This window comes from Apteryx rowi, unplaced genomic scaffold (assembly GCF_003343035.1).
Source record: "Apteryx rowi isolate R43461 unplaced genomic scaffold, aptRow1 scaffold_180, whole genome shotgun sequence".
NCBI classification, from domain to species: Eukaryota; Metazoa; Chordata; class Aves; order Apterygiformes; family Apterygidae; genus Apteryx; species Apteryx rowi.
In genome coordinates, this window is record NW_020448086.1 from 852428 (window position 1) to 869651 (window position 17224).

Below are 17224 nucleotides of genomic sequence, written 5' to 3' on the forward strand. Positions count from 1 at the left end.
TTCAAGTCAATTCACTTCTTTGTATTTATAGAAAAGTTGTCCAGTATGCTTTTTTTCCCCCACAGATTAAGGATCATAGATTAAAGGTTAAGATTAGATGCAACCATCTAATGAATGTACAGTACATATGTAGCCTTTGAAGGAATGCATTCCACTCTTAGCTATTTACCACAAAGGTATTAAAATCATGAAGACTAGTGAATATTATCTGGAAACTGAGTGAACAACTGTGGACTAGTCTTGCTGTTGATGTGGATGTGCCTGGAGATGCATTTGATCTCCTGCATGATCTAGGAAACCATTCTGCCTCTATAACTGTAGTAAAATGACCTCCAATGGAAGTATAATCCTCCCTGGTTTTGGTCTTGAAATCCCTAAGAACTACATGATTTGGAAACAAAGGCATAGGGATCCAGGTAAGGAAAATAAGGAATTACAAGCAGCTTTCCATGCTGAAGCAAAAGTTGAAAGCATTCTCTTTATTTATAGATTGTTTTACCATGGAGAGACAGGTTATTCTGGAAAAAACATGCAAATGAGAATTTCTAGATAGAGCATAAATTCCAGTTGAGTGGTATAATCTAATGCTAAGTAGAAAGAGAAGAGAAAGGCTTATTTTATGTTTTGGCAGACATTTTCTCTCTTTATTGGGTGTAGTTTTTAAATCCAATGTCAGAGGAAACAGAGACATCTAGATTGCTACAGTCCCATAGCAAGAGAAAGTCATACTACCTTTACAGCCAGAAAGGGGATGGGTGGGTTTCTAGCCTTGCTTACTCAAGTATGATAATCTCCAATCATCTTTAGTTTAGCATGTTTCTTTCAGCGTTAGACACCCTGGAGCTCAGTGTACCTCAGCAGTATAAACTGGTTTGTGGYTGTTATTTTTCCGCTCAGGACAGCAGGTCAACACAGACTTTTAGGTAGTTATGAAAAAACAGGTTTTTGAAAAACTGAATACTACAAACTACAAACACAACCAAGCCTTCCTTCAGCTCTAGCCTCCAGGCAAGATGAAGAATCTTTTKCTGCTGTACAGTATTTAATAATCTAGAGATTACAGTACATTAAACTCAGGACTTTGATCACTAGTCTGTTAMAAGCATATAACTCCATTAAAAGGCTTCCTGTCCTCATTCTTCTTTTCTGTTAAAAGAATTACCTGTTTTACGCAGTTTCCCTAAAAACAGGCTTCCCAGGAACTCTCACTCCCATATCTGCCTATTTTGTTCTGCTCTCTTCTAAAGAGATACAGAAATGCTAGGTACCCACTGGCATTTAATCTTTGTCACAGCTTGTTGACTGACTTGCTCAAGGCCTTAGGAGACTTTACAGTGGGAGATAACATTATATTTCTTACAGCTCCAAAGCAGCGAGTGGATAGTGTGGCTCCTGGGATGGTCATTTACAGTATCCAGCATCACTGCTGGTCCCTCCTTAACTTTGCAGATACAATTTTTACAACTTTTTTTTTTTTTTAAACCTGTGCCTACCTATTTTATGAGGAAGGAGGACAAGGGAGAATCAATACAAAATATGTAGTTTTCATGAAAGCTACAAAAAGGCTAGAATTCAGCTAAAGCCTTATCTTACATATGACCTATGTGTTTATGTCCATCGAAAGAAAGTCTTATCTACTGATTTCTGAARATGTAAGTCTGAAAGAAGTATTATGAAATGGGAAAGTCTCAACCCCAGAAAGATAACAGAACATTCTGTTCATTAAGGATTCCTGTGCCCAAAGGGTAGAAGTCATCACATGATGTGCTTGTTCTTTATATAGTTCACATGTTTCTCAACTGAACAGATAGATAGCTGCTGTCATAAGGTTGAGGAAATCATACAAGGCAAATGTCAAACTGAACAGCATGACTTTGGATTGAAAAAATAGAGGGGGTACTTTTGACAAGGAAACACCGATGGAAACCTGAAGACATTTCACTTTCAGGAGGTTCTCTTTTCAGTGGGTTTGAAGACAGAGCTGCTATTCCTGCAGCCAGTTTCTATATGAATTACTTGTAATAGAATGAGACAAAAAAGGAGAGAGAGAAAGAAGAAAAAAAAAGAACCAGAAAAAACACTTCTGGCCATGGTGCTGATGAAGCAGCAATATAAACCTGTTTCTTACTTTTAAGTGTATAAAATGTCTCTTTTGGCAAAATATAGCAGATAATAAGAGAAACTAAACTTGAGTACTTTTGGCCTAGAGTCCTAAGTGGTCAGTCTTCAGTACTGGTTTACTGCATAATCAGTACAAGTCAGAATATTTATTAAAATAATAAGAATAAGGCTTTTTAGTTGAACCTGACTTTAAGGGACTTTTCATTCAAGTTTGATGGAAAATTTCTAATGTCCTAGAAGAGATTTACTCAAAAAATTCAACCTGTACCAGAAATTTCAGACATTGTTTCAAACTGCAGAAAGGTTTTGTTTCAATAAAAAAGTTCAACCCCCCCCCCAACCTTAGTAGCAAGTCTGTAGTTACAAAAATGCAAATAATCACACTATAGCAATTAAGTCAAAATCTAGCTCTTATGCTCTGGAAAAGAAAAATCTGACAACAGTAGCCTTTTTCCTTTTGACTGATTGCTAGGGTAGGAAGTGGAGGTTGGGGGTGGAAATCAACCCTGTGATTTGTTTTGTAAAATGAAAGCAGCAGCCCCCAGCAACTTTCTACTCTGAAACTACTGAAGGGAGACAGATCGRGGTCAGGGCAGCTGACATGTGCTCACATAATATTTATTTATAAATCAGTCTCACCTTTTAACGCACCAGTTAAAAAAAAGAAAAAGAAAAAAGAAAAAAGAGAGACGTAGTATTAAATATGTATTGCATTAATTCAGTTCCAATTATCAAATAAGTTTGTAACTACAGACAAGTTTTATTCACATATATTACCCACTACCAGAGTCTGAGGCTTATCTATATATAAACAGTGAAACTTACTTGGAACATATGCATGCACTTCCATGGGCGGTTTGAATAGCTCAATTTATAGGACCCTTCAGAGATTAACTACCTAATGAAGGTTAGTCAGTGAAATACAGAAAGTTTGGTTTAGAAACATTGTCTACTTTTCAGAAATAGATACACTGTTATAAAGTGGAAATTTCAGAAGTCTAACAGCAAATTTACACCAGGTTAGTGTTTCAGCAAAATAAGTTCCTTGCAAAGTCAAAGTCAACTGTATTAAAAGTTACACAAATCCAAGAATGTGCTTGTAATTTACATATAAAAAGTGACAATGCAAGATTTGATTTTCAGTGATCTTAATATATTATCAAAGTCCATAGTTTAATCCATATATTCTTCCCTCAAGCTATTATTTAAACTGATACATGCTTACACTTTGAAGACCTGAATCAAATCATTATCAAATCATTCTCAAATCTACCACTGCTACCTATTTTTTAATATTTACGCCGGTATGCGGGTTGCAGCTTCCTCTTCAGCATCAGCTCTGTTGGCATTTATTTCTGCCAGTGTTCGACCAAATCGAGTCCACTCATCGCTGCGAGGAACGGCAATTTGCTGTTGACAAAGATAATGTTATTTATGCCTGCTGATAAATACAAACTCAACTCATTTTGAGCAGCAAAAATCATAAGTAATGCTCAGAAGAGGCTCTCATAAAACAGCTTAGCTTTATTTAATATACCTTTTAAAATAGTCTAAAGGTCAAAAGCTCTAACTAATAAAGAGACAGAATTAGAAAGTCCTGTATTTAAGCATGGAAATGATATTATCACAAGCTCATTGATACACTTCTAATCTGAGAGATTGTCTCCAAATGGTAATGAAATAATAATGAAATGTCCCCATCCAACCAATCCTTCACATACTGTTGTTTTAACAATAGCACCAGCTTCCCAGCAGGAACTAAGCCAAGACTGCTTCATTTCACAAATTTTTTGTTCAACATTTCTCCTACTATGGCCATAATTCACATGTGCCACAGTTACAAAGATGACAAAATCTCTACAAACAAAAATCTTTGATTGTTTCATCTTATTTCACCAGCCTTAGTTTTTTGTTTTTTTTTTTTTAAAACTTCTTGACTACATGGCTGCYGTACCAAACACCAAAGAGTTAGGTTAAATAAAATACTTGAAATTGAAACAAAAAGGAAAGGTTAATTTGAAATTAAAATTAATCCTTAAAGAAAACTACAGCTTTATTCCTAGGGGGAAAAATACAGTTAAAAATAAGTTGCAAGATAAGAGTAAAAGGCAAATAAACTGAAGTGTTCTGTAATGTACTTTGCACAATATATGGTATACATACCTCTCCCACGTCGTATATAACTATTTGTCCCTCTGAATCACCGACAGCAATCTCTCTCCCAGAATGTGTCCATCTCACACGGTTCAAAGCAGGATTGCCCTCCACAGAAATGCTTGCAGTTGGCACCTGCATTCATTTAAAACACATTCCTGTTTAAAACGCATTGCTAAAACTGCATGAGGATTTCATGGCTATAGATTGCAAAACCTACCTAGTCCCTCAGTATTATATCAGAAAGAAGTGCCCAACATTTCAGTTCAGGCAGGATAAGCAGATCGTACAAAGGTTCTCAATGGCCAAGAGCCACCACCAGTGATACGACCAAAACAACACATCCTCTGTCCCTTAGCCAAGTACCGATATCTGCTGTCAAAAGCTCCTGTCACGAGACAGAAAGCACATACACATGGCTTTTGGCCACGTGACAGACACGACACAGGGGGAGCCCTGGGGTCATCAACAAAGATGATGACAGAGGGCAGGGATGAAATCAGCTGTTTTGGTGGGGCAAGGGTTTTTTGTTTGTTTGTTTGTTTTTTAAAGAAGTAGAGACTGGAGACTCCTCTCACCTACCAGTTTAAGCCTGGGTAAAGGTTTATACTCTGGGTAAATGTAAACCCAAGAAAAGAAAACCCAAACCTTAAGCCTTTTAAGTTTAAAAATAATTTACAATTTTGCCACAGTATTACTATAGCAAATAAGAACAACAGTGGTGCATGGGAAACGGGTTTGTTCATAATGTCAAGCTGCAGGCTGCCAAGGCCATACTGGCGGAGGTCTAAAAACACTTTCACAATACGCATCAGTGTTACACTGACAGGTTTTGTACTCGTTACAGGTAAGACAACAATTTAACTAACACTGATATTCATTATGAGAAGCAATCTGAATTACTAATCAAAGAATATCATTTATTATTTTACTGGAATAGAACCTACTGGAGCTACAGAATATTAAAAACAACCAAAYCTACAAACAAACAATCCCCTCCTCACAAAAGAACTCCACCAAAATGCTATGGTAAAACCTCAACGCTGCCTTCAGATTGAGCACACACTGTTCCAACCACCCATGGCCATGAACCTGACTGCCTCACCTCAGTATCGTTGTTGAGATTCCACAGGTCAAGTCTGCCCATCCCATCCACACACGCAAACAAGGCAGGGTGAGTCGGAGACCACATAACATCATAAACATAGTCTGAATTGTCTTCAAATGAGTAGAGAGGCTTATTATTCTGAAAAAAGTGGACATAATACTCTGCACTTCAAATTCTAAAACTAGCAAACAAGGCAAAACGCAGAACTTCTCAACAGTGTTAGCTGCAATAGCTAAAGGTGATACACATTTTAACTTACTTTAAAAAATGCCTCTGCAAAAAGCAGCCAAAAAATAACTGTAACACGCTTTCATAAGCATATAGCCTTTTTGTTGCCTGCTACTATAAAACAATCATTAGGAAGCCAATATCATAACAGACTGTAAACTTAACGCATTAGAAATCTCAGATATCAAGCCAGTGCTAAGTCAATGACAGTGCTTCACACTGTTACTGGGAGATTCTCACTCTGCTTCCTCTGCTTTGCATTCCTCAGGACAGCAAAATGACAGAGAAAGTGGCAACGCTGGCAATGAGAATGATATATATTTTAATAGCAGGCCCCTACATGGAGTTTAATTGACATGAGTTTTKGTGGCTGTCCCCTAGTCCTCCACAAAATTGTAGCCAAACATTTGCTTTATGCATATTCTAAGGTAACTGGCACTGCTCAATACCTCTGAAAGATATTTGACCGATTTTACAACATGATTTAAACTTGCTTACACTGTAATAGTTGAAAACAAAGGGTAGAAGGATGAACAGAACAGATCAGAAATACACAAGTGATGTGCAACCTGAAAGCAAAGCCCTCTTTACGTTGGTAGCTACAGTTTTGTTCATCATCTGTCTCCTCTTTGTAGGAGACTAAAACAAACGCTATGGATCAACTAGGCTGGTGCTAGGAACCTAGAGAACTGCAACTTCACTTCAGTTTACTGAAGTTACATTATAGCACCACCTTGTGTCACGGACTATGAGGAAAGCCACTGAACTATTTTAGTTACCTTAGTTGTCCAAAGCTTTACTGTCCAGTCAAAAGAAGAGGTGACAAAAAGATGTGAGAAGTCTACAGGTCCAACTGCTGCATGGCAGTGGATACCTGTGATTGGTCCCTGGTGTCCTTCAAACATCTCACTGATTCCAGCTTTGCTGTTTCAGAATATACAATTAAGGTTAATTYCTCTGAAAACCATACATCTGGTTTATTTAAAAATAATCACAAGAAGATTTTGCTGCTTTGTRCAGATGTTATCCCATTGCAAAAGGCTTCATCACAACAGGCATGTGGAAGACAAGGTTTGAATGTGGACCTTAACTTCAACATCTCTTTTCTGTTATCCTTAAAAGTGCCAAAATATACCACAGAGAGCAGAGTCTCATTTAGCAGGTACCAGTCCACACATTTAACTACACAGTTGTTCAAGCCATAGCTAAAACTTCAATTCATACAAAGAACAAAATCCAGTCCTCAGAAATGAGCAGGAAACTCCCCCAATTTTAAACAGAAGTTACATGTACCTTGTTGAGACAAAGTTCAGACATAAAACAGTAACAATATATCCCCAATAGTCTCCTATCAGGAGCAATGAAAAGGAAGGGGAAGAAGTGGGGGGAGAGATGAGAAGGATGTTACACAAAAGTGATACAATTTTGGCTATTTTGGAACCAAAGAGCTGTGCAGCAAGGTTGATGTGTATTTGAGATGAAACCTGGACTCTCAATTATATTTAAGAAAGCAATTGATAAGATACAGTCAGACAATTTCAAAATAGATTGAACAGCAGGAGAAAGGCTAGCCAATTTAAGTTTTGTGCGTGACGTTACTGTACAATTATCTACAAAACCGATACAAAGTTTGGAATGTTCTGCTACAATTCAAATGAATAAGACCAAAGTGACCTAAGGTTGCCCTCATCACTGCAAACAATTCCTAGCCAATGAAGACAGCGTAGTAGCAATTTAATATTCTAACTCTTTCTGATTTAAACGAAGCTCTTACTCAGGAAGAAGTGTGCACTGGAATTCACACACAGTTATTTTCAACTACTTCAAGACAAAGGACTAATCACGCACTATAAATATATTTAGCAGTGTAAAGCATCCAGGGACTCGTCCTTTCACTACTTTTATTCCCTTAGAGAAATTAAGGTTTTTATTCACCTGCCATGGCGACACGCAGTATACACTGAGCCTTCCTCGCTTCCAACAACAAAGTTGTTGACATCTCCAACAGGGAAGGACATGCATGTAACCGCCACAGCCTTGGACTGTTTGTGAACAAGCTCCATACTATCCTGTAGTGATAATAGTCCAAATTAAAAAAAAAAGTAAGTTGGTGATATTAACATTTACACAAAGTCATTTAGATTTCTCCACAGTAGATATTTTTCATATCTTACTTGTATGGAACTGGGCAGGAATAAGAAAGTTCTTTCTTCCTTTAGTGGTGAATACAATTTTAACAAAATTAAAAAAACATATAAAAGGATCTACAGAGAATAATTGATTCCACAGGAGGAAAAAAAATATTTTATCAAATGCTTGTAAAGCTGCTGTAAGTATACTTCTGTGTATTATGAAAATGTTTATTAATGCTTCTTAGATTAATGAAGTTTTACAAAATATTTATCTGGAATAGATACTACATATATCCAAAGTTATACCTGTGGTTGGGAAAGCATGTCCAGACTCCAAGAACATATCTTCCCATCAGTTGAGATACTAATCAGATTATGAGCATTCTGGGTCCCAACAACATTTACGCAGTACACAGGGTGCTAAGAAATATAAAATATTTTCAGAAAAGGGAACTTCCAAGTAACAAATTCTGGTATTGTTAATATACTATAAAATATACAACTTTTCATAAGGCACGTAAGATCAATCACAGTACAGTATGAAGAATACTCCCCTACAAAACGGATGCTTGTCTCATTCAAAAACTGTTTTCTCAGTGATAGCATTGGAAAAATATGGACATAAACATTTAAGCATCATCAATCAAGTGCACTGGACAGGGTTTCTTAGAGGTTAAATACATCTCAACAGGGAAAACAGTTCTGGTAGATATTTCACCCCCTACCGTGTGAGCAGCAGCTGAAAGTGGAGTTCTCTGCACTGGGGTTCTCTTATTGCTGCGATTATCCCATAGCACAATTTGGCCTGAGTACGTGCCACCAACCACCAGATTGGGATGAAATTTTGCAAATGTAGCTGACATCACTGCTGACTGAAGGGAAAAGACAAAAAAAACCCTTTATCATTCAGCAATGCTATGTTTAAAAGTAAAGAAAACCTGACCAGTTATAAGTTTCTGCCTAGATTTATTCAATATGGTATTTCACTGTCCAATTACACAAGGATTCACAAACCTGTGATGTGRAACCCCAACAGTCTTAGCTTAACATGTATTCATAAAATAAAGTTTCCTTTTTTTCTTCCATACATATATAAGGAAGTGTGTGTATACACACACACATCTATACACACTTATTCCTCCTAGCATAGTGCATTAGCACAGGAAGGTCCAGCAATACCCAAGATTTTAATAATGTTTTGCTACATTCTGCAGTCATGACTTAGAGAACGTAGGGATCTGTTTTGTCATATTAAACTTATCTTTCAAATCTATGCTTTGACAGTAATCTGACAACACCAGATTAATTTAATTTTGATTCAACTGTGCAATTTCTCAGYCATAATTTTCATAATTATAATAGTCATAATTCTAACCCAGGCTTGGTGTAATGGAAGAGATATGCATGTTTCTATCCTTCACAAAACTATTAAGAAACCTCCATCTACCTTTTTCATGTGAAGCATATGTTCCYAGTTTTCATATCCTCAGGCCATCTTCATTTTACTCTGCAAACTAACTTCTAGTAGTATACAGTTCCCCTCAGTCCCCTTACACCCAAACCCTCTTTGTGGTTCAACCATTATACAGGAGGGTTTCTGTTTTTTAAAGTAATTTAAAGTAAGAAAATGAGTTTTCAAACAATAATGAATACTGAATGATGTCAGAAATTCAGGAACAGAAGAATGTTTCTAAATTGAAGTCTCCAGCTATCAACATCTGTTTGCAAATACATGTTGTTAAAGTGAATGCCAGCCCAAAGAAATCATTATGTTGAAAGTATAACGAAGGCACTTGTCAAAGTTCATCAACATAAAATCTTTTGCCTGCAGAGATCGAAAAATGTATGATACCTGGCAGTGAAAGACATACTCTGGGGTAGTTTTCTTGTACTTCATGTTCCATACAAGGGCTACCCCGTCAGGCTCATGAGGTGCATCTTCATTGTTGTTATAAGAGGCTACAAGTAATTCTGGGTACTGTAAAATAAGTGAAAAAGATTCAAAGTAAGTAAGATGACCAGCTAAAGGTCCAGACAATCCTAGATTTTTTTTTTTTTTTTTTTAAGTTGCCAAAATAGGTTTGAAAGAAAACTTGCATCATCCCTACAAATGAGAAACTAAGTGATGTCAGCTAAGATGGTATTTGTCACAAAGCTTAGCTCGTAAAGCACCATTAACTTACGTGCCAATATGTTGTTCTGTCTGTCATCATAACTTGTTTTTAAATGTAAACACCACTACWTTTAAGTGCGCTTTGTATTCTAAAGCTAATACCTCTACAATGTAACCCACAGACAGAAACAAATATGCCAAAGACTTTTTCTGAATATTACAGAGATTTGCTACTTTTCCTCAAAGGATTAACAGTTCTACTTACAACCTATGGAGCTTGTAAGAACTGTTCTACGTAACACATTTAGCAATCAGTAGTACCTATGGAAGAGTCACCTGCACAGAACAAGAAGAATTTACAAAGATGACTGCTTCATGTAGCATAAACGCTCTTTACCTGAGATGACCAGTCCAAACAACTGACAACGCGATGCTTTGACCAACGTTCATCAAAAAACTGCCTATTTAAGGACAGTTTTGCTCCTGCTTGAATCTCTCTGTAAAGGTAATTAGAAAATATTACTCTTAAATCACTTTTCAGTTACAAGTTTTGCACGTTCACAGTAAAGCATTCAACGCTCCCATGTTACCCTTCTTTGTCTTCTAAGTCTCTTCCACTATAGTCAAAGAAAATGTTAATCTGCTCAGAAAGGGCTCTTTCGACAATCCTTGTGGAGTGGTCGAAGAAACTTAAAAATTCTTCAGAATGCAAAATTTGTTGTTTTTCCTCTTCCGTAAGTTCATGAGGGGCAGCTGGAAAAGAATTACATATAGATTTTCTGTAATACATATTTTCACAAATTGTTTCTGAGAAAGAAAAACAGAGTACTTATCACTGCATTGGAAGATTTGTTTCATAACATCCATACATTTTAAACACATTTTACACTTCATATTTGCTTACTGAGTATTAAAATGTAAGTCAAATTAAYGTCAATTTAATGGAAAGAAAAGAAGCTAAAAATTGCTAGATGCCTTTCTTTACAGCACACTAAGAATGTCCTGAAGTGAACTGTACCTTCCTCCTCCTCCTCTTTTTTTAATGTTTTTTCTTCCTCAGGTTCAATTGATGGCTTTGGTACAACCACATCATCTTCATCTTCCTCGTCTAAGGAGAAACAGGACAGTCAGACTGTCAAAGTTTTTAAAAGAGGAACAGTAACATTTTATATGAATCTCAAATAAGTTGATACAAACCAGTATCATTTAACTTAAAATGACTGTATTTGCGAAACGTAGCCCCCAGGAAGAATAACATTATCTTGAACCAAAAGATCTTCAGAACACTATACCTGGATTTAGTACTTGCACTAAATTATGTAGCTGTATAAACTGAAATAAAGCATGTAAGGAACTGTAAAGAAGTCAAAGTGGAAACCTTTCTTAGAAGCATTAATGATTCCACAAAAAAACATGCAGTGGATGCATGTTCTGTGTAACATACTGACACATTAATGCTGTAGAATAAAGAAAATCAAATGTCTGAAATAGCCTACAGAGCAGCTGCTTACTTGTGATCTGAAACCATCAGAGTCTAATGGGTCTTCGTATGGCATGAAGATGGCTTACATTAGCTTTCAGGTTGCTATTCTGAGGCAAATTTTGCTAAAGATAATAGCAGGGAAATTACATTTTTTCTGTCATTCTAAATGCAAGTCTCATTATCTGTATCATGTTTGGCAAGGAGAACTTTACAGCAAAATGTGTTTTCCCTAATTGCAATGAATAACATAAAATGTTAATGTTCAGGAATACTGACAAGGTTTACAGCACTTTTTGCATTTCTACATTTTACTCTTTGAATACTGTAAACCAGAAAATAACTTTAAATTACTTAGTGTTGTGGAATATATGYTTCCTGGCTTTTCTTCATCAACTTTCTAGAATAAGCTTCTGAAAAGACTATTTTTATTGGTTAAACAGCTATGTCATCTGTCTATAAGGGAATGGCAGCAGGAGTCTGCTGCATGCCTCATCACAAGTAACGAGACAGCATTCAACAGGGACTAGACTTGTTTGCTGCAGCCATCTCCCTGACCCATGTTCAAAGTTATCTAACAACAACAAAAAATCCACATGCGCACGCACACACACACACGCACACAAAAAGAGGGTGGTCAGGGGATGGGAACCAGCTGCCCAGCCATGGTCCCAGCAGTCAGGCCAGCTGACTAGACAGCAACAACCAGATGGTACTGCTAGGACTGTCTCTCTGCTCCAAGGTGGCAATGGGATGGCACAACATTTTTCTGCCTGACTGCCTCCAATCATGTCTTTCCCCAATGGCAAGCCTGTGCAATTACCAGCACTCCAGGAGGTCTACAGACAAGCCTTTACCCTGCAAACAAAATACAGCTTGTAGGCCATACCAGCTGCCAAACCACACACATAGTGATAGGTTTAAAGAGGTCTGAAAATCTTTCTAACTCCATAGTATAGGCAATAAAAATATAACTGTACCTGCAGGAAAGAAAGCTTTAAATGACACTGTATAATGCACACAATAATACAAACTCCAACTTAATCAAAATGATAATGACGTATGCCAATCCTACATTACTTGAAATTGAGTGATTTTTACGTTCTGACAAGTTTACAGAACTAGGATAAATGGCATGAATGATTTCAATATATGCTCATACTTTTGAACCAAATGGTGAAGGTTAAAATCTTTCCTTTCAAGGGCCTCAATCAGCCACAAAGGAAAACAGTAATCACTGTCTTTTCAGCCAGCCCAACCGCATTTGTCAGCCCTTTCTCCGTCAATGCAGCCAGAGCAATCAACCTGCCAAACATTCAGAATGGAAAAACAATCTGAAAATACAGGGTATAATGCACCTGCCAGTGAAAATGGCCATTTCAAGAAAAGCTAGTGATCTCAGTGACCCTGCTGAGGAGGCGGTGGTGCAAAGGGGAAAGAACGCGTAAAAGAATTCTTAGTGATCTCCACTCTCTTGCACATTGACACTTCCTTACAAAGCATGCCAATTACAGCTTTTGTGCTACTTAAAAAAAAAAATAAAAAAAAAAGAAAGCTTTTTTGGGCAAAATAATCATGCAGAGAAACAGAAAGACACTGCTCCTTTTTAGATGGATTCACATATACAGCGGACTAGTAACCTGAAAACTGTAACTTGTACACAGCCATTCTAAAGCAACTGAAATCCTAATGTCAAATCACTATAGGTGTGAACATTGGTTAATTAAAAAAAAAAAAAAAGTAAAAAAAAGTAATACGAGTTAACAGACATGATTCTGAGAACAACAAATTACAGGACAACACATTCACACTACAGCCGCTTGGATAAAAATTCCTCTCTTGCTCCATCTCTCTCCCACCCAATCAACCGTGCAGATGCAAGTGATGCCCCAAATACAGAAATTTGGTTTTGGGTCACCCCAGATACATTGCCCTACCTTTGAATGTCCTACCTTTGAATGTCCCAGATTAGAAATTTCACCCCCCCCCAAGTTAGCTGTACTACACTGATTCTAAGTACCATTTTCAGTGATAGGAGTCAAATTCTTGTCAAATGCAGATGGTCAACCCTTTAGTGCTAAGTGACCTTCTAATCTACATATTTTATTCAAAAGATCATATAGTTGATTGCTCCGGCTTTTTAATGTTTGAGACATAAATGGCATATATTATACAGAGATCTAAATTCCTTCATACTACTTTCACTGCATACAGCCAGCTGATATTACTGCATTTAAATGCAGGATACAGCACTTATTTTAATTTCCTCAAAGTATCAGACATGAAATTGAACATGTCATCTCACTGCAATTTATCTGTACCTATGTAAATCTAAAACCTTCTCTCTAAAGTAAGAAAAGTCRTAGGCAAAATAACTTTCTCATTAAGGAATCTGAAGGAAAAATAAAAAGAGGCAGGAACACACCCATTCTTGATTTCATGATCTATAAGTAGAACGCTTTCTCAGAGAACTTTGCAATTTAAAAAGACAGCAAGAAGCCATGGGACAGCACAGAGGTCAGAAATTTATTTCAATTACTTCTCTTTCTTCTCATTTATTTTGACTTTATTTAATAACAGTTCAAGTGGTGGTACTTGCAGGGAGCTGGCAATAATATGCTAGCAAGCAAACACTGGAAGATCAGACATTTTATTTCTGAAAAAGTTTCAMACCTAGAGTCAAAAATCCACATGAGGTAGGGGTGTGCTGCATTTATTTCAAGTCAGCTATATGAACTTGGAAATCTCAAAGGCACAGTCTCACTTCAGCCTCCTCCTTATTCATTATTGACTTTATCTACTGTGTTTATGCCGCTTCAACTGTCAGCATACCAAATACAATTGCTCATTTAAAAGAAAGGCTGCGAAGACTTAGAAAAGCCATACGGCCATGAAGATGGGAAATATTCATTAAAATATGCTAAGTGGTTAACTCCATGTTTTTTCTGACTGGGAACAGGGAATCTAAGTTTATAAACTGAGCAGTAAAGACGGCATAAAAATAGCAGTTACTTTAGAAGTGACAAATTTCTTGTCAATGAATGCTAAAAACAGGTTTAATGAACCATTGAATTGTTACTTTGAGTTAACATCAAAATTGTGATGTATTTTGTCGAGACGGAAAGAAAAGCAGTGCTGTAAATTAGGCTGCACCTAGCAATAACACTACAGAGTGGAGTTCCAGTTGTCTGAGTAATCTGTTGCTGCAGAGTAGGTTAATCAAAGTTAAATCATCTGTGAAATGGGTGGCTTTTGTTAAGTTCAATGTGTTTTCATATCAAGTTTTCCCATCTATTTTTCACTGTACATTTAAAGCATGTACAGGAAAATACAGGAAAATACATGAATATAAGGCCCCATTACAATATTTTAAAAAGAAGTAACATAAAAACACTACATTCATTCTACCAGCATCCAGAGGCCCAGTCCTATACACCAAGTTGTTATACTCTACAAATCAGAGTTAAAAAGACAAAATGTTTAATATTTTCATTCTGTGTCTTGGAGACTTTACAATACATCTCAAAGAGTGGAGCTAATGTCTGCAATTAGCTGTGATTTGCATTTGCACTGTATTGTACAGCAACACTAGACACAGTTACTTTGTTAGCCCAGGAAAAGCCTTAACTGCAGCAGTCTTCAAGCCAAGCTGTACTCACCTATATGTCTATCTTTGGATTAACCACATTAAGGACTCATAACACATCTTTTTCGGGTGCACTGGTGACTAATTTCTTCTTATGCAAATTTCAAAAATATGTTAGCAAATCACAAAGGAAGAGATCAGACAGTATAGCGGAAAGCACTATAGCAAGAWCTGTAGATAAAAAGAAAACTTCGGCACCAATATTACAGTAGTTTGCATCAGTGGCGGCCAATGTGGAGCACGCAGAATATCAAGACAAATTCCAGAGCTCACACATGAATTACATCTCTCTGCTGCTGAAACTGCCACTACTGCTGCCTACTAGAGAGAAATGAGAGTATGAAGAGAACACAATTTCAAATATATTTTCATAGAGTAGTTCTGACAATCTGCTGTCAGTAGAGCATGTGAAAGAGATACTAAATAACAATCCTAACAACTAGTTGATTACACTAACTAAAAAGCATGTCCAAAATTGGACAACGAATGAAGCAGAAAGCAGTGTTACACACGGCATCGTGGAAGGCGGGAAATGGATTTAGATAATAGAGAAGGGGACGACAGGATGAAAATGCTGTGGAATGGAATGGCCTAAACACACGATGTTCATGTCACGATGGTGGCAAAAATTATTAAAGTGGTAGCAATTGTGTAGACACCTGGGCCCTTTAGGCTTACCAGTTATGAAATAAGGGAGAATGGCACTGACTATGGCACGACACTTTTATCAAGCCAAAACAAACGTATTTGGTCCCCAAACCAAAAAGCTGGCCATCACTGCTGTATCACAGAGCAACAAACAAAACAGGACATGACAGGAGGAGGAGAAAAAATGAGAGTATTGTCTCTGCTACACTCCTCAGAACAATGAAGCATTTCATTTCATTTCTTTTACATAATAAATACAGCTGCTACAGAAACAGTAGGATTTAAAGAGTGAGGTTATTGAAAAATTTGGAGGAAACAGACCAAAAAATGTGAAAAAAATGAAATACTGCATTAAGATGCACGTGAGCATTTTCATCAAAGCAAGAAGTTTTCAGAGAAGAAAGACCTCCACCACTGAAGCCATTTCTTACTGTCTCTCTCTTCATCTATATCCTCAGTCACTTATTTGCATCCACAGGACCCTGAGGAAAAGGCAGCCTTGGGTTGCAACCATCATACAAAGAGTCTGTAAAACAAGTGTTACATATCTACGTTCTAAGTCTACTTTGGATTTGGACATCCTCCTACAAGAACTGTGAAACATGTTTGTTAACTTCAATTTGGGTAAATTTAATCTTCTGTATTATTCAGAAAACACTGAATGACTTCTTGTGACAAAATATTTATTGCTCTAAAGATGATGCAGTCTAATTACAAAATGAAACTGATTTCTAGGAGAGATCCTGATTTTATTCTTCTACGATGTTATAAAAAGAATCAGTCTCCCCAAGACAAGCAGTTTTTTAAACACTTTGAGGTCATAATAAAGCAACATATTAGTACTTAAATAAAATAATGGAAGTTGTGAGAACTGTTAGCATGCTAAATGTCTAAAGCAACATGGTGATGTCACTTTTCAAAATCAGGAGCTGGGCATCGTATAAGAGAAAGGCAAGGCCATCTAGTATTTTGGATACAAGRCTTTCAAAGGGAAAAAAGGAAGAAATGTGGAAAGAGTCATAATTCTTGCAATAGCGCTTTTTGGTCTTAGCAGAAGAAGGCTGATAGTGCCAACAACACTGAAGTACTCTTAACTCTAACATCTAGGGTTGCAGGCAAACTGGTCATTCTCTCACRTTGAATGGAGACAATCACTGGTTCAAAGCAGCTGCACCTGAGGAGCCTCTTGTCTTCACTGAAGCGGGGGAGTTGCCTCATATTTGGTATTCTCTAGGCTGGTGCAACACACATGATCATCTAAACTTAATCCACCTACCTTCTCTCACTAGAAGCAAACGGAATTTTCCCGGTTTAGATTTCTAAACAACTGAACACAGCCCTTCCGTCAACTCCCAAGATAAGTGACCTTCACATCTTAAAATCAGAACTCTTCAGGTAAAAGGTGCTTGGTATTTGAATTTAACTGCTTGTTGTACTTAACCCAAAAGGGGTATCTTCAGAAGCAAACTTTAAGTTTAGGATGCGGATCTCCACTACATAACTGTCACTTCATTTGTATTGCCACAAAGATTTCTATGGCAATTAAGGAACTATTTTGGTTTAAAACTAAACTTTCCCATACTTCCTAGCTCTA

The 17224-nt window shown here is 37.0% G+C and overlaps 1 protein-coding gene across 3 annotated transcripts in view; it reads right to left on the reverse strand.

Moving 5' to 3' along the window:
* Window positions 1-2813: 2813 nt before the first annotated feature.
* The window catches only part of DYNC1I2 (dynein cytoplasmic 1 intermediate chain 2), a 32090-nt gene continuing 17679 nt past the window's right edge, over window positions 2814-17224 (reverse strand). For 2 of the 3 annotated variants that reach the window (XM_026061383.1, XM_026061382.1), the window contains 11 exons: window positions 10875-10964; window positions 10447-10609; window positions 10254-10353; window positions 9596-9721; window positions 8469-8615; window positions 8050-8163; window positions 7547-7680; window positions 6391-6535; window positions 5381-5521; window positions 4285-4410; window positions 3253-3531 (listed from right to left, as the gene is read on the reverse strand). In XM_026061383.1, the coding sequence (XP_025917168.1) occupies window positions 3418-3531; window positions 4285-4410; window positions 5381-5521; window positions 6391-6535; window positions 7547-7680; window positions 8050-8163; window positions 8469-8615; window positions 9596-9721; window positions 10254-10353; window positions 10447-10609; window positions 10875-10964 (1400 nt within the window). In that variant the 3' untranslated portion in view covers window positions 3253-3417. Of the gene's footprint in view, window positions 3532-4284; window positions 4411-5380; window positions 5522-6390; window positions 6536-7546; window positions 7681-8049; window positions 8164-8468; window positions 8616-9595; window positions 9722-10253; window positions 10354-10446; window positions 10610-10874; window positions 10965-17224 lie in introns of all 3 variants that reach the window. The other variant, XM_026061381.1, reaches the window with a different exon arrangement.